This window comes from Paramormyrops kingsleyae, chromosome 17 (genome assembly GCF_048594095.1).
Source record: "Paramormyrops kingsleyae isolate MSU_618 chromosome 17, PKINGS_0.4, whole genome shotgun sequence".
Lineage (NCBI taxonomy): Eukaryota > Metazoa > Chordata > Actinopteri > Osteoglossiformes > Mormyridae > Paramormyrops > Paramormyrops kingsleyae.
The window spans coordinates 5,155,794-5,169,223 of record NC_132813.1 but is presented as its reverse complement, the minus strand read 5'-3'; the positions used below and the strand labels follow the sequence as shown (position 1 = coordinate 5,169,223).

General features: G+C 44.2%; 1 protein-coding gene across 10 annotated transcripts in view; it reads right to left on the bottom strand.

Moving 5' to 3' along the window:
- Positions 1-565: 565 nt before the first annotated feature.
- The window catches only part of LOC111849938 (kin of IRRE-like protein 3), a 147,838-nt gene continuing 134,973 nt past the window's right edge, over positions 566-13,430 (bottom strand). For 3 of the 10 annotated variants that reach the window (XM_072701397.1, XM_072701399.1, XM_072701398.1), the window contains 9 exons: positions 12,838-12,964; positions 8,855-8,955; positions 7,641-7,851; positions 6,418-6,525; positions 6,234-6,284; positions 6,060-6,143; positions 5,690-5,799; positions 4,961-5,047; positions 566-2,325 (listed from right to left, as the gene is read on the bottom strand). In XM_072701397.1, the coding sequence (XP_072557498.1) occupies positions 1,858-2,325; positions 4,961-5,047; positions 5,690-5,799; positions 6,060-6,143; positions 6,234-6,284; positions 6,418-6,525; positions 7,641-7,851; positions 8,855-8,955; positions 12,838-12,964 (1,347 nt within the window). In that variant the 3' untranslated portion in view covers positions 566-1,857. The remainder of the gene's footprint in view (positions 2,326-4,960; positions 5,048-5,689; positions 5,800-6,059; positions 6,144-6,233; positions 6,285-6,417; positions 6,526-7,640; positions 7,852-8,854; positions 8,956-12,837; positions 12,965-13,430) is intronic. The other 7 variants (XM_072701401.1, XM_072701402.1, XM_072701403.1 and 4 more) reach the window with 5 other exon arrangements.

Genomic DNA, 13,430 nt, shown 5'->3' with positions numbered 1-13,430 from the left:
TGTAACTAATTTTGTACGAGTTCTAGTTTGTTGTGTGAGGACAGTGTGGAGGAGTTGTAATCTGGTCGTGTGTAGTGGAACAAATGGTTGTGAAAATCTCTCCTTGTCACTTGCAGCATTGAGGAACATCATTTCAATTGACTTGATTAGTAGGAACTCAATGAAGACAGTGACCCGACCCCCTATGATGTAACATCACTGGGCCCCAACTGACCGATCCATTCTCAACTCCCACTACAATACCACCTCTCTTGGGTCACCTGTTGGCACAGATGAGTGTGCAGATGAACTTCCTGCTTCCTTATCGTGTCGGATTGGTTAAGGTGCATCGCAAGGTTTCTCCCAAACCTGATGCGCATATCCAGTCTCCGGTGCCAGCTTGCGTCTGTCTTTTGTCTCTGTGGTTTTTACGAAAGCGAACCCAAAACCCAACATAACGCTAGAGGCTAATTGTCACACTCTAGCTAGTGTTACACAGCCACACAGTGGTTTGTGGCTCAGTGAACATATTCCCAAGACAGCTTTGTGAGCAGGAGGCAGAACAGTGAAAAAACACACACATATATATAGATATATACACGTATTTCCATCCATTCTTCCATTCATCACAGTAGGTAAAAATGCTGGATTTACAGAGCTCCAGTGTAAACAACATGGCTGACTATACATGAGGGAAGCCACGTGACATGAAGGTTCGCTAACACGGGTACACTGCAGACACGTCTAATGACCCACAGGAGTTTGAAACAGAATTCACGTTCCATGGGTAAGTACACACGATAGTTTACCAGAGGTCTGACTCTATGGCTCCACCTGCTCCCGGAAGAACTCCATGCTGGGGTGTAACATGCCGCGTGGGTGGGTTGCATCTTTTTACTGTAGGGGGGGTATCCACAAACTCCCCGCTCGCACCCCTCGTCCATTTCTGCACCTTGAGAATTGCATGTGAATAGTCCCAACTCAAGGCAAAAAGAAAAAAAAAAGAAAAACACAGCAAAATGTCATATAATTTTCTGGTAAAATTCTAAAAAAAGGCAAATAAAAATAAAAGAAGAGTGAATTGAATCGGAAAAGAGACGAGGGATGCATATGGAAGTTTCTTTATCTCCGAGTGGCAACTGCAAAACAGTGCTTTATTTTTCCGGCGGAAATCTCCCTCGTCCTTATCTCAGGGACTCTGAGAATTGGAACCGTGAAAACAGAGAACTGTTATTTATTCATTTGGAAAGTCTCTAGGCAAGGTTTGCGTGCCGAACGTTCGCGGTTTGATTCTGCCCACTCCGGCGAGTCAAACCAGAAGTCTTCTTTCTGGGAAAATGAGATGTATCGACAATTCACAAACACTTTTGTGCTTAGATATTCAAGAGAGATAGACTCTTTTACAAGGTACAATGGAGAGGTTTGAGAGCTGGAATAAATACAGACAGACCATAATACTGAGTGATTTCATCTCACTAGACATTATCTCTCGATTGTCATACTTTTAGGATTCAGTGAAACCATGATATTCTGCTGCAGAGAGCAACAAGGTTTTTCTTTTTGTTTGACAAACCAACCTACTCCACCGTTGGGTTAGCCATTTGAATTGTGTTGATTATCTGTCACAGAATCACATTGTCATGGAATGTAAGCATTTATGTGGTCCGTCGCCACACCAAAGATGGCCTCATCAAGTGCGCTGCAGCAGAAAAATATTTGAAGATGCCCGAATTATGAACTCAATGGCTCCAAACCCACAGGCACACACAGGCTTAAGAACTGTGCTTGGGTATGGGTCCCACTGTCCAGCCTACAGGAATTTCTTCCTGGTCTTATGGCCCTCTGGCGCCCCCTGCTGTCCTGGGGTGGAGGTGGGGGCTACACGTGGGTCTGCATGCGTTTCTGCAGTGGCCGCGTGAGATCGGAGTTCTGGGAGGAGGACTGCGAGTAGTGTGAGGATGAGGAGGCTGAGGTCTTGCTATCCTTGTCAAACTGCACGTAGCTGTCCTGCTTGCAGTAACTGCTGATGCCGCTGTCACACTGCGTGTCCAGAAAGGAACTGGAGTCGCTGAGTGAGCCCCTCTGAAATTCCCGCTCGCACAGCTCGATGGAGCTGCTTCCCACACCCAGCACGAACCGTTGGCTGTAATCATAGAGACGGTTGGGGCCGGCACCCAATGTGGAGTAGATGTTAGTGAAGGACATTCCAGTGGGTACCCTCTGCTTTCCCGTGGTGGCACTGTTGACGTTCCGCATCTCAGTGGTCTGGTTCCCTGCCAGGGTTATGGTGGGGGTAGAGTGGTGCTCCTTGAAGGTGTTTACGCTGTAGTAGCCATTCGTCGGGTCCTATCCGGGGAGGAAGAAGAGAGTCTGTGAATTTGAGGGTTTTAGGATAGCTACTGCAGAGTTAACCCGAGTCAATTTCATAGTTTCTGAAGCACGAAACACAACAGGTAACAAGGGATGAAGGATAAAAGTTGTCTCGTTAAAATATGCAGGACTTTAGAAGAAAGTTTTGCAATTTACTGCTAAATAAGAGCAAATAAAGAAGAGCTGATATTCAGCGAGCCTTCGCTGCATATAAAATTAGATTCCCAGGCAAAGCTCGACAAGTCTACAGAGCAGAAAATCTGAGAAATATAGCCGCAGAAAAAGAAAAACACAATTCCTTATTTCCTATGCATTTATTCTCTACAAAACTGAGGGGCCACCTTGGGGTCAAACTGGCATTAATTAACACCTGAAATGGAAAGCGACTCAAGCAGCAAGATGCAACAAGCACCACACAAAAAAAAAGTGGACCAGACGTGGTGCCGAGGTGCGAGGCACCAGCGAGGCTGCATGCGGGACGGCCACCAGCTAATTAATTACCTTAACGATTTGCTATGTGGCAGCGGCTGCGTAGTCCGCGCGTTCCCTGAGAAGTTAGCTGGACACTTCGCGTCCAGCTCCGTCACAAATTAATCCGCAAATAAATTAATTAATTTCTCCTTCTCATTACTGCTGGTTGACCTGTTTCGCTTGGTGTCAGACTTTAGAGGAAGCATCTCCAGTCCGTCAGACACTCTCTCCCTCAGTTCACAGGAAAATACCATTCTGATTACTGAGGCATTGATGCATCAAGAATAAAAAAAAATCTTTTTCTCTGTGCCTGAATAATAATAATAATAATAATAATAATAATTATAATAATAATAATAATAAAATCATCCAGGCACTATGCTGTGCTGTGCTGTTCACAGTGAGTAATGGATTTCAACAGTATTGTCATTTTTTCCACTCTTTTAAATAATAAATGGATATACCTGGGGATTTGTGGTCTTGCAGTTAAGTAGACCCAATATTGTGCCTTTGCAGTGGTCTCTCACTCATCCTAGAATATGTCTCTCACAGTGTGGAGGTTTTTAATCTTAAAATAGATGGGAATGCAGCTCTGCAAACTCTGAGTGATGTCAACGTCTGACCTGAATATGAAACAATGGGACTTTAAATAAAGAACCCCTCCCCCTTTCATTTCCCTTTTTACACCCCCAGTAACTCAAAACCTGCAAATCTGCCTCTTTCTCGATGCGACCACCAAACCGCACCACTTTTGAATTAAAATACTAGCACTAATTACGAAGACACTATGTATCTAATTATCCAGAAGAGCTTTTTTCCCTTTTAGTTGTTTCACCACTGTTTATTTCTAGCTTGCAGGAAAACATCTCCAATGTCTGTTATCCTGTATAAAAATTAAGCTGCGTGAATATAGATGCAGACTAAAAGTGCAACATGGTTCGCATGCTTTTCAGCTCTGCTACAGCTCTATTTTTGCCATTAAAAATACGATACCACTTGCTTCTTCCAAACAATGTGCTCTAGTTAGAAAAATCTATCCTAAATTACAAACATCCGCTAAATGTCATATTAATGAATTCCTTAAATAACATCTATCCATCCAGTCCATGCATCCATGTCTGATATATTCAGTATTCAGGTCGAAGAGGGTTCTGTAGCCAATTCTAGGAATCACAAGGGGACACTCTGGATGGGATACTGTTCCCCAAAATGCCACAGTTTTTTACTATTTTGGTTCTGTTGGCTCTTAGTGTTTTATTTAGGTTATGCTATTGCAAACAAAGCCACCAACTTTTTGCATTCCAGTCACCTGACCTTGTCTCTCCTCTAGCTGTGATTCTTCCTCTTCCCTTTATGCAGAGATGGCTACAGTAATATTATCAGAGATTCATCGTCTTTTCATTTGGTTTAAGTGGTTTTTCCATTGCAATTGATCAGCATGAGTATGGGGAAAAAAAGCAATTATGTCAGTGAAAGTGAAATTATTGGTTTTGGTTGAATAGATTGACTCAGAAAATTAAAACCTTATATTTAATTGCAGACATGGCAAATCTTCATTACAAATGAGCAACAGTAACGCTGCATTATTGAAACGTGACTAAGGATTGTTACCATAAACGATACGGTTTTCTACCGGGTGAGAATCGGCTTTAATCGTCACCTGAATTGGTCTTGTTAGACATAATAAAAAAAAAAATTCCTATGAAAAAACATGAGATTGGGTTTATTGTTGTTTCTGAGATTTAAGGCGAGTCTGTTTGCATACTGGATGTGGAATACAGCACATCCTGTTTTGACCATGTCATTATTGTTATGCAATCAGAAAATGAGAAAATATGTACAAAAATGCATTTCCCTTCTGACCTGTTGACAGACAACCATGCTCTCTCTCTCTCTCTCTCTCTATATATATATATATATATATATATATACACACACACACAGACACACACACAGACACATAATTCATATTCAGTTATTGTATAACTGCATATCCAAGATATAAACAGAGAAACAGGAAGATTGACACAATGTGAGTTAGGAGCCCTGCAGGCCCAAACCTGCATAATTGCGACGTACAGGCGGGTTATGAGCAAGCGACCCCTCTCACCCCGCGGCCCCCGCACTCCCTGCTACCCACCTTGATGTGCTGGTACTCCTTCTCCTCCTCTGGTAGCACCTCCAGCTGTTTCAGCACCGACTCCTGCTGGAACTCTCCGCGTTCGATCTGTGCCGGGGGTAAGATGGCAGCGTTGCTGGGTTACGGGGCCTCAGCTGTTGTTGTTTCACTTTGTGTCAGTGTAATTTCAGCTTTTTGCAGATAAACGGGAAATGCTTCCCGACGCCCTGGAAAATAGGACGCCGCTAGAGGTGACTGCTTTTTATTTGTGACCTGCTTTAGGAGGATGTGGATGATAAAAATGTATGTTTTCCTCATAAAGTCTTATATGTCTAATCTTTGATACTAAAACGTGAACTCAGACTCAGCAGAAGTATTACAAAGGGCTTTAGGTTAAATATTCCATCACCGGGCAGCCTCCGAAATGTCATACGGCTGTAGCAGCGGTAGCGATTTGGGACAGAGCGCCAACGCTGCAGCTGCGGCTGGGCCCAGAGTCGCTTCCCTCCGGGAAAATGCGACGGCTCCCTGCCTAAATATAGGCTTGGCCATGCCATCTTCCACAAATCAGGCCCTGCGGATGCAATCGCACCCATGTCCTGAGGCAACAGCTGTTATTATTAGCCCCACGGATGGGACGATTATCGGTAGTTATTTGCAGTTGGGAATAGGGGTGGGTAGCCTGAAACGGGGTGGCAGGGAGGTGGCAGCGATCGTCAGGGTGCGGAGGCATGGCTGGTGCTCGCTCACCATTAGCTGCTTGATAGTGGCGTGCTCCTCATTCTCCCGGGCTGTGTTGTGCTCCTTGTGAACGATCTCCACACGGATGTCGTTCTTAGCTGATACCACTCCCTTAAGATCTGGCAGAGAGACGCCGTCGATTAAAACCATGGGCAAACGCGCCGGCATTGTATTACACTTCAACCATGCAGCCTCGGTACAGCGACGCTCCGGGTCCCCTCGCCAGGAAGGGGGCGCCGAGCGTCCGTTAACCAATCAGTGCGGGGCGAGAAGACCCGGCTCTGCCTTCTCTCGAGAGAAAGGACATTCACAGGCAATTCCACTGTCCCGGTGGCTCATTGGCAAATGTGTTTATGACTGTCATATAACAAAATCTTACTTTCTGTATTATTTTTGCTGGCATGTTCTCTCTGGTGAGCACAGATGGAGACGGGCACAGAGGACATAACCAGGTGAGCGTCTTCTGTGGTGTACAACAACAACATGCTGAACGCCAGTATGGATCCACGCACGCCAGAGACATTAAACGACTGCAGCAGCTATCTTTCCTAACCTGAAGCCCGGTACGGACACCGGAAGTATCTGAGAGGACAGGTAGGCTTATCTGAGACAAGGAGAGAGGCTACATCAATGAAAAGCAACTCGAGTGTGCCAAAAGCCTATTGTCTATCTGACCTCAGTTCAGTGCCGCGGTTTAGCAATGGCACGCTGGAAGAGGGTGGAAGGAAGACACCTACTGCGCTGGGAACGGGTACAGCAGAATGCCCCAATGGTGCCCAGAAGGACGATGAAGGCGACAAACGCTCCCACAGCCACGCCAATGATGACAGCCACCGGAATGGATTCTGCGGACAGAGGGGGAAAAAAACGTTCACACTGAAGCCGCCTGTAGCTCCCCACAACCCGAATGGTAGCACTAAGAAACCAAACGTCATATAAAAAATACAACGTCCATCCTAGCCCTGCAATTTACACAAGTGCATAAATATTCTGTAATGATCAGATATGCTTGACATAACAGACAATTTACGCCTGGTGCAGAGTACCCCAATGTTATTTACGTTGTCTGCTTAAAATGAATGCAATGCCATAAAGTATTTCTTCAAACACTTAATGTCTATTTAATGTCTTCATTAATCACTGCCCTATTGAAGTAATTCAGCCATATATTTTCATTTGTGGAAAATTAATTGAAGGGAGACCAGTTCTCACACACAGATGAAGTATATCAGGGCTGTCACATGTCTAACAGAAAAGGCATTGAGCATGTTTCACACAGTCTCTAAGAAAAGGTTAAATCATGGCATGTTCCTAGAATAAAGCCCATAATCTTGATGAAGAATAATCAGGTAGCTTTTAAAGAGGAATTTTACCGAAATTAGATCATTCTGTATTCGCGTTATGATTTTTGTGGTAGACATGTACTCTGAATAGTAATTATTAGATTTTAATTAATAATATAATTAACTTTTTTCTGCTGTCTTTCTGATTTATGACCTATTTACTGTACAATCTCACTGAACTGAAAGTATTTCAAAAAGGATGCGTTGAAAATAGGAGTATAACAGAGTATCAGCTTAAAGTGTAGTAATGGACATATAACAAGGCTTTAATTCAAGGCTTCAGTCTGATTGATTTACACTTGGACGGCGATCAGGGGTATCGCTAGAGATTTTAAGCGACATGAAAGCACATCATATCGGGATCCCAACCCAGATCAAGCCCTTGTTACTCATGGGCTTCTGGAATCATTCCAACCCCCCCCCCCCCCTAACCATGCTTTACGGTGTCCAGCCAGTGATTTACAATATTAATAGTGCAGTTACCCAGAAACCAAATTAATTTAAATCTGTTCATTGCAGAAATACCGGTCTTCCAAGCCCTCACAGAAGAAGTCCATCCCCAAGTCTTGAGCCAATGGGCCGGCCAGACACGCTTGGGAGAAGCAGGGCTGTCGAACCTTGGCTCGCACCTTGTTCCTTGAGGCGGATGATCTCCGTGTCTGAGCCGAAGCTGTTCCAGGCTGTGCAGTTGTAGATGGTCTGGAAGTCGGCGGGCACGATGTTGCTCATGGTGAGGGTGGAGATCACACCCTCCTCCGTGTTCACCGTCTCCACCGTGTAGCGGCCCGACGTGCCAGACTCCAAGACCGTCTCCTTCCAGGACCAAGCCTAGCACAGGACTCACCTTCACCAACACTGGCGCTGCTCATGAACCTTCTGTTCTCGTCATTTAACTATGCTCCTCACTCAACACGACTTATGGTGCGTTATTCAAACATTGACTTAAACTCAACACGCTAACACAGGGGTTTCTGCTCATCTGCACATTATTGTGAATTACTTTTTACTGCAAATGTAAAATATGGGATGATTTTATTATGATTATAGAAGTTAATTATATATATATATATATATATATATATATATATATATATATATATATACACACACATGCACAACCATACATTTAAAAATCATCAAACAGAAGTAAAATAATGCATAAATTAGGCAGTTCCCAAATGTCAAATTAAAAATGGTTTTAATTAGGAATTAAGAAAAGCCCTCAATTATTACACACAATATAAAGAATTTAATGAGCTTGGTGGAATAGCAACTGTCTGACGTCTGCAGTATGGCTAGCAGGAGGAGAAAGAGGATTAAAGTGATAGTGAAGCGTGCGTCATCCATCTAAGGATCAGGAATATTAATGAGATATTCGGCAGTAAAAAAAAAGTGTGTCATAAACAGGAAATGAGAGCTGTCAAGCAGACTTGTGCTTTCGGAGTAGGAAGGCTGGAGAATAAGATGTTCAGATGCGTTCATTTGTTTGTTTGTTTGCTTTTCAACTGTCTCAGTCACTGGAACACAATTATCATTTTATAAGTTTGTTGGCCAAAACAGAAAACCGCTGCAAACATGGAAAACCAGCAAAAACTCTGAAATTCAAACTTGATGAAAATTGTTACGTTTTACCCAGCTCTGATAATTTCATGGCAAATTACAGACCGAATCATAGACCTCAGGGGAGTTTGGTCATTTGTCAAGTTCCTGAGGAATCAGCACCTGTTTTCCACTAGTGTTCTCAAGCTTTGTTGATGCTGCAATAACTGTCCTGTTTCCGAATAAAAGGTAAAGGTTTTCGCTCATGTGAGAAAGTGGGTAGGGTACTCACGATGCGGTCTGGAGGGGGAGTGCTGCGGATGAAGCACTTGATCTGGCCCTTCTCCCCATGTAGGGCCTGCTGCGTTTGCGTGCTGGAGATGGTGGGTGGTCCTGCAGGGGGGGGGAATGGATGATGTTGGGTCTGCATCTCTGTGTAACTGCTACATGCGCTCCACACACGACCATACGGGGTGGGAAGCGTCACCACATCACAACACCACAGTCTGCCATGGCGGCCGTACTCATGCATCTTAGTGAAAAATCAAAAATCCATGAACAGCTCATTTCTGAGGAATATATAAGCTTAAACTCTAAATAAAAGAAAACGGACATTCGCTCCATAGCTACATTAATTGGAACCCCAGAGGTTTAGTTGTGTCTCCACAGGAGTTTTTGGTTCCTGTCTTCTGTTGTCTGTTGGCATCGCTCTTTCTTCTCTCTATCCTGTTTTCCCCTTATTTTTTAAACATGACATAGTAATTGATAGCCACACACTCATTTCAAGCACCTGGGTGACTTTGTTGTGAAAGGCACTATATCAAAATATATTGAATTAAGTATGGATGTGGCTTAAGAATACCCAAGGATTTAATTATGGCAAACGAAGCTACATGATTGTTGAAAATAAAAAAAACAGCCACTGGTGATGGTATCCAAAATCCAGTCTTAGATATTTGCTGAATGCATTTTCTTGGCTTGTTACTAATGACACAATGCAAAAGCCAGCATCCTTTCAAACCAGCACCCATCAAAGCCTTCAGACTCGCTTTTCCAACGAGATCACCTTTAAAAGAAATGACAAGCGTACCGTGTGATGCACATGCACAGGGATTACACAACTACACCTATTGTGACCCTTTAGACCTAGTGAAGGACACTGACAGGACATAAAGCTTAATTATAGTCACAGAAGGTGATTTTCTGGAGCTCCTCAAGGTTAAATAAGGCTGGACTCCTCTGTGAAAACCTCTCTTTGTGGTTGGTCGGAATGGAGGGAAGGAAGGCTCCGGAAGCTAATGGAAAGGCAGCTGATGCCTCTTTGAATTCCACTCCTTCGGAATGGCCTTGCTTTGACAAATGGGGATGTCGCCCAAGCCTAAGTGCAAGACTTATAGTAAACAGCAGAATAGAAGCTCACGCAGCATCTAATACCTGCCGTCTCAAGGCGACGATGTTGAAAAGCCGGCGATTGGACAGTCGCATACAAACCTTCCTTATTAAGCCAAGATACCACAAACGAGGAGGCGGAAGGAATCTTTCCAACCGTAACTCCCGGCCATTTTCTCCATGTTTCGCTAAACAATCATAATTGCAGTTTATTACCTGTCTCTAATTAGAATAAATTAGCATTTTAATGAGATGATGACAGGTGGCGTCTTCATGTACAGCTACTGGGAAGCCTATTAAACTAGGGCCGATATGGCAATGAGCGTGGTGCTTACTGGCCACGGTACAGGTATGGCGATGGGGGTGGGGCTCTGACAGAGGGCTATAATGGTATATAGTGGCCGGGCAGGAGGCTCCCTGCCGTAAATGTAATAAAATCATTTCATACTGAACAGGAGTGACCAAACGAAGTCTGGCATGGGGCACAAAGATATAAATGTGGAGGAAAATCAGATGGGTTTTTCGCTGAGCCCTTGCACTGAGTATGAATGGGGGAGGCAATGTGCATACCTAGGGTTGGGTGTGGGTTCTCTGCTCATATGTGGGCACCCATGTGAGTCCAGGATACCATGTTCCTGCACCCATAGGTCATCTCTCACTCCAAAAGCCCCTCTGAGGTGTAATATCGACTTACGCTTTAGTGAAAGGAGCTTGTAAATACCGAATGGTATATATCTACAGAACTTTTCTGCTTTCATCTTAACAGTACACGCTTTGTGAGTGAGCGAAAGAGAAATTATAAAGAATGGCATTGAATTTCAATACTCACAAAAAGCAGTACAATAAAAGAACCAATAAAACTTATTTAATTTTTTATACAGCTAACAGCTAAATGTAAAAACACATGCACCGAAAAAGAACCAAATGACAAAGCAACAATATCAATATGTATTCATATCAATGAGTATTCATAAACCGCTCCAACGTGAAGCACTCTTGCTGTTAGCTGTTTAATTTCAATTAAGCCCCGCTGGTCCTCGGGGAGCGGAGCCTGTTTCCTGTGTCAGCAGCACTATGGGAACCCCAGAGAGTAGCAGCGCAGACCGGGATGCTAGATAAGCAAGTCAGTCGCAGGCGTTTGTGGGCAGTCTGTCTTTTCACGGCTAGGAGTGAGGTGACCGTGACCCCTCTACCCACCCCACCCCCTAAAAAACGCCGGCTCCCTTGAGTTGTTGCTGAGGCCTGGCGTCAGAGCTAGCCGAGTTTCAGACTTTATTTTGGGTAAGAATTTTGCTTTTAGCTTTTCTTCTCCCCTCGCGGCTTCACTCGGATCACACGGCTACACATCTCTGTCGCCGGCGAGTCGGCCCGCGATTCAGCCCACGTGTGGCGGCATCAAAGCAGCAGCTGGCATCCCAGCCATGACTGGCAGATTCTCCGGGAGGACTGAGGTTTACTCGCGAAAGCCGCCAAGCGATTCCGCTGGGTTCTGCGTCTTTAAGAGCCGCCGCGCTTTAATTATTCAGACGGTACCAAAGGATGCTACTTATTTCTTTATTTATTCCAAGACAGATCCAGGCCAGGAGATGACTAGAAACAATGTGTATACACATTCTCCCAAAAATAAAATAACAGTTGAAACCACTCAGGCCTGAGGATAGCGCTCCAAGCAAACAATAACATCTGATAGCATGAAAAAGAACAGACTTAACAAAATAAAAAAAATGTTTTTTTCCTTGTTTTCCTTTGCATTGTCAGTTTACTCAAAGTGAAAATAAACCCATAAATAATTCTCGGCCTTGTTTAAATTTAAGGAAAAAAGGGAGCTATATTTTAGAAAAAAGGGGGGATGTAACATCAGAGAAAAAGCAGGCTGAAAACCATGGAAGATGGATCTGTTGTGACGTTAAAGCATCGCTCGGCCACATGTCGCGCGTCGTGATTTTTCATTAAGCTTTTGGCTGCTTTCGGAGCAGACACCCCGCAGCATCCGCGAGCGGTTTTGAATTAATATTATCTGAGCCGAAGTCAGTTCCCATCCATTCAAACAGTCTCCTCCAGAAAGAGAGGAATGCTCTGTGTCTCATTAGCATGGAGAGATGGATGTACGAGACGCAGGAGCGGCGGTATGACACATTAGGGCAGCCTGCTCAAGTGCCGGTCGCGATATTGTAATATTTTAAATATTCCGGCTAATGGGGTTGGGAATAATTCCCACCGGCACTCGCAAAACCACTGGTTTCCTCTCTGCAGCAAGTTGACAACAGAGAAACGCTCTAAAAGGCCCGTGGATTTCGCCGATATACCGCCCGTGATGTTAATGTGCGCCCCGCCTGAATGCTGAGCAGTCATAATAAAGCGATTCGTCTGGAAGTTTCCGGATCCCCCCTGCTTGCTCCCTCACGCTCATTAGTCAGTCACCGGCCGCCATTCTGGCCTCCTGCTATTGCCGTGGAACCTGAACGCATTACAACACATTCCCCATGTTTATCGTGTGAGGAGATCGAAAGAAGATAAACAAGCGGAGGGGCATCCGAGTGTTTGCAGTTTTCCTAGCCTGTTGAATTTGTACAACAAAACGACCCGTGCGGAAATCCAAACAGTTACATAGCGGGGATCTTTGCCATGTTTATTTTGGGAGCTTTCAGATAGCTACATGCCTGTTCTTTGCTTGAGCTAAACCCAGTGATATCTTTGCATTGAGCTCAGGGAAAAGCCAACTACAGCCAGTCATGTCGTTTTGTGGCTAGCAACAAACAGACATTTGTTGCTAGCCATTGTTTAAAAATAGAATTCCCGTTGTCTGGACAAAAGACATTCCCTTTCTCCTTTTGGGCCTGGTTGGTATGGTTAGAGGACGACGATGTGACGTACACAAAAGCTTACCATTTACCGTGAGTGAAACCTCCTTCTCCCCCGCGCCCACCCGAGGGACCACAGCACGGCACACATATTTCCCAGCATCCTCTTGTCTGACGGCCTTGAGGGTCAGGATGTTCTCATTGCTCAGCACCTGTGGGTTGCCACGGAAGTGGTCAAAGGCCAAGATGTGAATGAGCTGGGAAACATTGCCTGTTGACCCAAGATGCTGTGAAGCCATCTCGCAATACTTTTTATAAACCACTATATCAATTATTAAAATCCAATCTAAAATAGACTCATAGGGGCAAGACATTCTCTCATTGGAGGGCTTCCTTTTTGGTTGCTGGGTGTCTTCACACCTTGCTTCTACTTTTGGTGTCAGACTTTAATGACTGGCGATCAATACATCGAGATAACCTGTCCTCTCTGCTTATGATGATGTTTTTTTAAGCCCGATACTCTGTAGTTATGAAACAAAAGAATATTTACATGAGCGACATACAAAATAGGTCTATCTAAAATGTATGTCGAGGAATTCAAGAAAGAGGCGAAAAATTAAACAATGTTGTTGACATTAAATGCTGTTCATAAACCTCAACGTGATAATTGTCTTTTCA